Source organism: Callithrix jacchus, chromosome 19 (assembly GCF_049354715.1).
Source record: "Callithrix jacchus isolate 240 chromosome 19, calJac240_pri, whole genome shotgun sequence".
Taxonomy (NCBI): Eukaryota; Metazoa; Chordata; class Mammalia; order Primates; family Cebidae; genus Callithrix; species Callithrix jacchus.
The window spans coordinates 44,083,040-44,091,130 of record NC_133520.1 but is presented as its reverse complement, the minus strand read 5'-3'; the positions used below and the strand labels follow the sequence as shown (position 1 = coordinate 44,091,130).

The following is an 8,091-nucleotide window of genomic DNA, read 5'->3' as shown; positions in this document are numbered from 1 at the left end:
AACCCCATCTCTACTAAAAATACAAAAAATTAGCTGGGCGTGGTGGCGCGTGCCTGTAATCCCAGCTACTCAGGAGGCTGAGGCAGGAGAATTGCCTGAACCCAGGAGGCGGAGGTTGCGGTGAGCCGAGATTGTGCCATTGCACTCCAGCCTGGGTGACAAGAGCAAAACTCCGTTTCAAAAAAAAAAAAAAAGAAAAGAAAAGAAAACTGATTCATAAGAAATAAAACAGTGCCAGGTGTGAGGAGTGCAGCTGTCACGGAAGACACACAACATAGAGATAAGGGGGCTCTGGGCGCTCACTGCAGCTGCATTTCCAGGCTCTGCTGATACGACCTTACTCGGCCTCTTACCAACAAAGGCATTTCTGGGTGCCCAGAGTCAGCCTGGCCTTGCTTTAAACTGTAGTTACGTGCTTAATGCAGAAGCCAAGATGGAGTCTGTTCAGCTCAAAAAGGCTAACAGAAAGCCTGAACAGCGTTTAGTCAGGGAAAAGGAGAGTTCGTTTTAGCTGGCAAAAAACAGGGCATCACAGCTAAAGGATAAAAACTGCACCATTCCATCTATATAAATTTCACAAACGAGGCAACACTTGGAGTAATAAGATGGATTAGTAGTTAGGACAGAGATCTGTGACTGAAAATGAGCTACAAAAGGTCTCCTGGGAGGGACCGAGTGGACTCTCTGTCCTAGATCATTGATATGTTCAGTACCATGTAACATACCATGGTAATACGGTATGTTCCTTTTGTGATAATTTGCTTAGGATTTATGCTTTCTGTATGTATGTTTTACATATATAATACAAGGTAATAGCAATATAATACTACTATTTATAGTAGTAAATGGAGGAATTTGAGATAGTACAGGCAAATTTTTTCCAGAAAGTTTTAGTATAAGGGGAGCAGAGGTGATAGCTGAAGGCTCTTTTAAAGATGGGAGGGATGACCGCTCCAGAAGGTTCACTTACTCATATTTACCATCGTTGCAAAACATCTGTTCTGTTGTTTGCTTATTGTTTTCAACTTAAATTTACTTAAAAAGCAAATTTCACATTAACACTGTGTCACTTGCCACAACAGAAATAACTGTAAAATACAATAAACACAAGAGTCATTCAATTAAAATTATTTAAAAATGTAAACGTAATTGAACACAAATAAAAACCAATCAAATTGAGGTATGAAAAGGAGGGTCTAAAAACAAGTTACTTAAACAGAAAACCAGAGCTGTTGATGATCAGTCAGAAAAGAAAGGATATTCCGTTCCATGTATATATAATAGTCACCACCACCGTGCATATTCCTTCATCATCTTCACCTTTACACTGTATGCATACTGTTTTCAACACCTATCCATATTCATTTCAACAGAGGAATACCATAATTGGAGAATACCTCACTGAGAAACATACGACCAACCTGAAAAATACTAATTGCTCCCCAAATGCTATCATTCAGGACTCTAATAGTAAAACTTATTATTTAGATAGATAGGCAATGTAGATGCTAATATATCAATCACCTCCAAGAGAGCTTTGCCAAGGACCTATGCCAGTTTCCCTAAAATGTATATCTTGGAACCAGCTATATTATTTTTTAGAAGTGTCATTCTGCATAATGAAAACATAGCCCCACATAAGGTGACAAGAGGATGCTGACTTGCCCAGTATTTGAGGTTGTCCCCCATTCCCTGTTGCTGATTTGGAGGAAAGCTGAGCTTTAGAAAAAGCCTCCTCATGGCTGGGCACAGTGGCTCACACCTGTAATCCCAGCACTTTGGGAGGCTGAGGCAGGCAGATCACAGGTCAAGAGATGGAGACCATCCTGGCCAACATGGTGAAACCCTGTCTCTCTACTAAAAATACGAAAATTAGCTGGGCACAGCACTGTGCACCTGTAGTCCCAGCTACTTGGGAGGCTGAAGCAGGAGAATCCCTTGAACCCAGGAGGCAGAGGTTGCAGTGAGCCAAGATCGCACCACTGTACTTTGGCCTGGTGACACGGCGAGACTCTGTCTCCAAAAATAAATAAATAAAAAGCCTTTTCATGCTGCTGACTAAAAAGAACCCCCACTCCTACATCTCTTCTTAGAAATTACCAGTGTATGCCTCAGTGTGCGTGTGTGTAGGGGGAGGTGCTGCTCAGCTGCGGTTCTAGCAGTTGAAACCAGGCAAAGGCAGGAGGCCATGCGGAGATGCTCCTGCAACTCTCACTAGGCCCAAAATCATTGGCTAAGTTCCATGCTTTAGAAAACACTGCCCTATAAACATCGAGACAATATTTTCCAAATTAAAAATCAGGCAACCCAATCTTTCAACAAGATAGAGTAAGGAAAGATAACAGCTGCCCAGAAAACCCGTAATAATAGTGCCATACCTAGGACAGTATGAGTCCACACATTTGAAATGTTTAAAATCTACACTAGTGTACTGGGATATGAAAATTCATAGACATAATCCCTGCCCTCAAAGTAAGGTTGCCAGATAAGATTACAGAATGCCCAGATAAGATTTCAGATAAACAGGCATTTCTTTTAGTGTATGTCTCAAATATTACATTAGATATATTAAAAATGTATCTGTGCAAACCAACAGGAAGAAGGAAGAAAAAAGGAAAAAAAGTTTATCTGTTCATATGAAATTCAAATTTCTGAGTGTCCTACGTTATTATTTTCTAAATCTAGCAACCCTACATCAAAAGCTCTTCTCACTATTAAAGGACAAAGCCAATTCAAACACAGTGAGAGTGTGAGAAGCGTCAGAGCAACAGTCATCACAGAATGCTTGTTCATATCAAACCAATATCCAACTTAGGGAAGACATTTGGAAACTGGTAACATTGGAACAGAGTCTTAAGCTGGAAACGTATGGGATACACCTTTTTTTTTTTTTTTTTTTTTTTTTTTTAGCATTTAGTAACATGCCATCATGGTTTGTGACTTCACTGTTTGATAAACTGTGCTTTGTCTACAGAACTCGATTCCAAGTTCCTGAAGACAGGTCATCTCTTTATGTCCCTCACACCACCTGGCACTGACAGGCACACTTAAGGCAGTAGTAAATTACTGCACACATTGATGCAAATGATTTTGTCCTCCCAAAGAGTAAAAATATTCTGTTTGTGAAGTGTATTATAACTAGGGTTTACTTTTTCAGTTTTAGTCTTTCAACGCTGCAGCCAAGGACCCAATCTGAAACCTGGCGAGTCTAATTCATAGTAAATACATGAGCCCTTTGCAGTGCAGCAAACTCTTAATCCAGTTTTACGATGGATTCAGTGTAGCTGGAATGGGCACCATTTTTTTTTTTTGAGATGGAGTCTGGCTCTGTCGCCAGGCTGGAGTGCAGTGGTGTGATGTCGGCTCACTGCAACCTCTACCTCCTGGTTCAAGCGATTCTCCTGCCTCAGCCTCCCAAGTAGCTGAGACTACAGGTGCACATCACCATGCCCGGCTAATTTTTGCATTTTTTTGTAGAGACAGGGGTTTCACTATGTTGGCCAAGTTGGTCTCAATCTCTTCACCTTGTGATCTGCCGGCCTTGGCCTCCCACAGTGCTGGGATTACAGGCATGAGGCACCGCGCCCAGCCGGAATGGGCATATTTTTATTTTGGTGTACCTTCCTAAGTCCGTCATGTGTGACATATTTATAGTTGGATTCCAGGCACTGAAGCAGTTACTATAGCTGGATAGTCCCATGAGTATAAGAAGGCTTCTCTGCAAACACATGCTGCCCACACGAAAGTTCCTCTTTAATGTACGGCAGTTTGAAACTGTCCCCCACCTTCCCTAAGAGTCCACTCGCAGCTAGTTTAGGGTCAGGTGTACCATAGCCTTTGGAAGAGGGAGGGAAGATAACTTTTCTCATCTCTGGTAGACCCAGCTCTAAAGAACAGAACCAGGGAGGAAGCAAGCCTGCCCTCCCAAGCACATTCCCCAAAGGTGGCAGCTTTTCAACAATTTTACTAACAAATTTAAGGCATTATAGATGTCTTAAAAATTGGCATGATAGATGTCAGACTGATCATGAAAAGACTCTAAAAGAAGGGATAAATATGTAAAGAAGGTAATCAAATGGGGAGCATTTTCTTCTTCCCCTTCGATTTCTTGAATTGAGTCTGAATTATTGATGTCTGAGCCCAGAGCATTACTCCGTGGTCCGGCCTAAGGTTTCTTGCATTTTTTTTTTAAATCACAATATTCCTAAGGGAAGAGGACAGCGACTAGGTCTGGGATATTATGCGGACTGGAAACTAGCCACAAATGGCCGGAAAAGTCCAAAATGCCTTTACAGCCTTTGTCTTTAAGGCCCATTTTCAAGATCTGGTTCTATAGTTAATTTTCCCCGACTTATGTCAAAAATAAACGAAGCTGGATTCTAGGTAAAGTGGTAGAAACAGATTTTAATCACTACTACTACTGCAATGGGGAGAAGAGCCCAGCGTGAACTGTATTCAATTTCGATTTGTACAGAGGTGACTGGGCGTTTTAAAGAGAATGAAGGTATTAGGATGGGACTGAAGACGCCGAGGGGATTGAGCAACTAATTCCAGCGGAGCTCCTTTTCCACATTTGAAAGCCTCAACACGAACGCTCGGCGGCGCTCTTTAAATGTCAGCCTCGCGAACTGGGGTTGCAGCCAGGAGAAAACTACAACCCCCAGCAGTCTCTGCGGCTGTATACACGCCTAACTTCCGAGGCATTGCTCGCCATCGGCCAGTAGCGCCAGTTTCAGCCACGCCCTCAAGAAGCCGCACAGTGTTCCGGCCGGCAGCGGCTGGAGTCTTAGGGCAGCGGACCGGTGTCTGTCCAGCGATATGGAGGGCTTAGGACGCGACCCTAAGAGTTGGAAGCCGCAGGAGGCGGAGCCGGGTTGCGGGATGCGCGCTGACGTCACATCCGCTGGGCGGGGCCGCAAGGAACCCGCGCAAATTGAAAGGTCCGGTTTTCGCTCGGTGCCGCCAGGTTACTCGTGTTCTGCGTCGCTGGTCGTGGGTGCTCTGGCCGCAGTGAGTTAGGGGGACGTCGGGGGCGGATTTCTCCAGCCCCACTCGGCTCCGTTCAAGGGGACGAGGAGAGCCCCTTCTCGGAAGGTGAGAGGAGCAGGCCGTGTGGAGGCTAATGGGTGGGTTCCGTTGGGGGTCGATCTGCGTGTCACCTCCGACTCTCCTGTCCGGATTCGGGGTCTTCCAGGAAGGGAAGGAGAGGATATGGCGTGGTCTTCCCAACCCGACAGCAGAGCCTTCAGCCTGAGTGGAGTATATGTTGTTTTGTTCTCAGGGGACGTCTGGCCACGTGAGGTCTGCAATTAGTGAAGGGAGGGAGATAAAGAGCAGATGATACCGAGCTGGAGCGGGCGCCAGGGTTGCCAGACTTCTCTCATTTATCCGCAGAAACCGGCAGTCCAGATTTTACATGCAATCTCTCCACCTTTAAATGTTGACAAGTGGCCAGCGCGGTGGCTCACTCCTGTAATCCCAGCACTTTTGGGAGGCCGAGGCGGGTGGATCACCTGAGGTCGGGAGTTCGAGACCAGTCTGACCAACATGGAGAAACACCGTCTCTACTAAATATACAAAATTAGTCAGGTGTGGTGGTACACGCCTGTGATCCCAGCTAATTGGGAGGCTGAGGCAGGAGAATCGCTTGAACCTGGGAGGCAGAGGTTGTGAGCAGAGATCATGCCACTGCGCTCCAGCCTGGGTAACAAGAGTAAAACTCTGTCTCACAAAAAAACAAAAAAATGTTGACAAGTACATTTTTCCATAATGTTGTGCAGGCCTAAGGAAACGTGTTGTCTGGAATGGGCTTGGGGCCACGCCTGCACATCTCAGCGAGACAGAGGGATAATGTGAAGATGGTGTTGTTATTGTTACCTCGAGTGTCACATGCGATCTCTTTGAGATATGTGCTCATTCATTCTTACTATTGCACTCAGACTCAGCCATTCTTACTGCGCTAAAGAAGAAATACTTATTCGAGGATATTTGCCTGGCCCAGAAGAAACTTAGGTAAATTCATGAACTATTATATCCATTTTCCTCGGAGTGAGAGAGAACTTTAGACACCATCTGAGAGGTAAGAGACTGTTTTTCTGAAACTGTAGCTTGAGGACCACCTGCATCCAGATGACCTGCTGTGTTTAAAATTCAGAGTCCCGAGCCTCACAGAAGAACTGGTGAATCTCAATCACTGATTGAAGTTGAGAATCTAAGAACCTCTGAAATTTGAGAACTGCTGGACTAGAGCCTTTAGAGCTCTGATAAAAGCTGACTTCTGATCCTGTACTTTCTTTCTTCCCTTCCTTCCATACTTAATGTTTGGTAGGAGAGATTTGTATTATGAAACGCTAAAACAACTGGTAAGTGCACATTGCTGACTTTTTATTGTAGAGTAGGGGAAGTAGGTATGTTCATCAGAAAGGGCTGTGACAGTTCCAGAATCTTTGCATAGTAAGGGTTTGGGGGCTGCAACCAGAATGGAAGCAGGTGGAAAGGTAAAGCATTTGTCTTGAAGCTGTATTTGCATAGCAGACGCAGTTTCACAGTTCTTTGGGGTCGCTTTCCGAGAGACAGGTGGATTTGCACCTAGGCACCACCACTGTTTATCACCAGAATGTTTGTGCTTAGAATAATGCATTCTGATAGCCACGAATTTCAGTCCTAAAAAAGTACTGGATCATTTCTGTAACTCTTTTGAATTTTTTCTGGAGTTTCTTTTTTTTGAGATGGAGTCTTACTCTGTTGCCCAGGCTGGAGTGCCATCTTGGCTCACTGCAACCTTTGTCTCCCAGGTTCAAGCGATTCTCCTGCCTCAGCCTTCTGAGTAGCTGGGACTACAGGCGTGCACTACCACGCCTGGCTAATTTTTATATTTTTAGTAGAGATGGGGTTTTACCATGTTGGCCAGGCTGGTCTCCAACTCCTGACTTCAGGTGATCTGCCCACCTCGACCTTCCAAAGTGCTGGGATTACAGGTGTGAGCCACTGTGCCCAGCCTCCTTTGTTTTTTAATTGAAATGCTTACCTTCCCACAAACTGTTCTGAGTTTCTACTCCTATTTGAATTGCATGCTGGCCCTTATAATGAATCCCTTCTGTAGAGGCAGTGTGACGCCATCACATGCATGGTTTTGTTTGTGCATGTGTTAGGAGTCAAAGTGCAGAAACACTTTGAATAGAATAAACATTAAGCAACTGTCAAGTGGCATTAGGGGTAGTATTAGTAATTAATGTAAATTCTACCCTATGGAAATTGTTCGACAGGGAGGAGCCCAGCTAAAATATGAAAGATCAGTGATTCTTGAATATGTAAACAGTTTCTACATTGGACTCCCAGTTTTCTCTTTGTTTATCTAAAATGTCTTGATAAATGTATTTTTCTTTAAATATTACTGTTCTGTCTCTTTTCACGTCATGTAGTTAATTTGGCACCATGGGGATACATGGCTTGCTACAGTTTATCAAAGAAGCTTCTGAACCCATCCATGTGAGGAAGTATAAAGGGCAGGCAGTAGCTGTGGATACGTATTGCTGGCTTCACAAAGGAGCTATTGCTTGTGCTGAAAAACTAGCCAAAGGTGAACCTACCGATAGGTAAGTCTGGACTTTATATTAATTCTTTGACAATTAAGAATGAGACGTATAATGCCTTTTCCTCCCCAGAAATGGATTTTCACTCAATGCCATAAATTATCAGGAAGCAATATGTTTTAGAATATTGCCAAATCAGGGATGACTTCCTTCTGTGATAATAGGCCTAGTTTTCTTTCTTTATAATAAGCCAGAGTATCAAGACACTAATGGACGAAAACCAAAGACTATTAATATGTCCTTCATTTATTTATTTATTTTTTGAGATGGAGTCTGTCTGTCACCCAGGCTGGAGTGCTGTGGCGTGATCTCAGCTCACTGCAATCTCTGCCTCCCAGATTCAAGTGATTCTCCGGTCTCAGCCTTCCAAGTAGCTGGGATTACTGGCATGTGCCACAACACCTGGCTGATTTTTGTATTTTTAGTAGACATGGGGTTTCACCATGTTGGCCAGGCTGGTCTCGACCTCCTGACCTCAAGTGATCCACCTGCCTTGCCC

General features: G+C 44.1%; 1 protein-coding gene across 8 annotated transcripts in view; it reads left to right on the top strand.

Moving 5' to 3' along the window:
- The first annotated feature begins 4,909 nt into the window (after positions 1–4,909).
- EXO1 (exonuclease 1) overlaps positions 4,910–8,091 on the top strand; it is a 46,081-nt gene continuing 42,899 nt past the window's right edge. For 3 of the 8 annotated variants that reach the window (XM_078357242.1, XM_078357240.1, XM_054248033.2), the window contains exons 1-3: positions 4,910–5,094; positions 5,781–6,362; positions 7,422–7,595. In XM_078357242.1, the coding sequence (XP_078213368.1) occupies positions 7,435–7,595 (161 nt within the window). In that variant the 5' untranslated portion in view covers positions 4,910–5,094; positions 5,781–6,362; positions 7,422–7,434. Of the gene's footprint in view, positions 5,095–5,780; positions 6,363–7,421; positions 7,596–8,091 lie in introns of those variants that run through there. The other 5 variants (XM_078357241.1, XM_035280754.3, XM_078357238.1 and 2 more) reach the window with 4 other exon arrangements.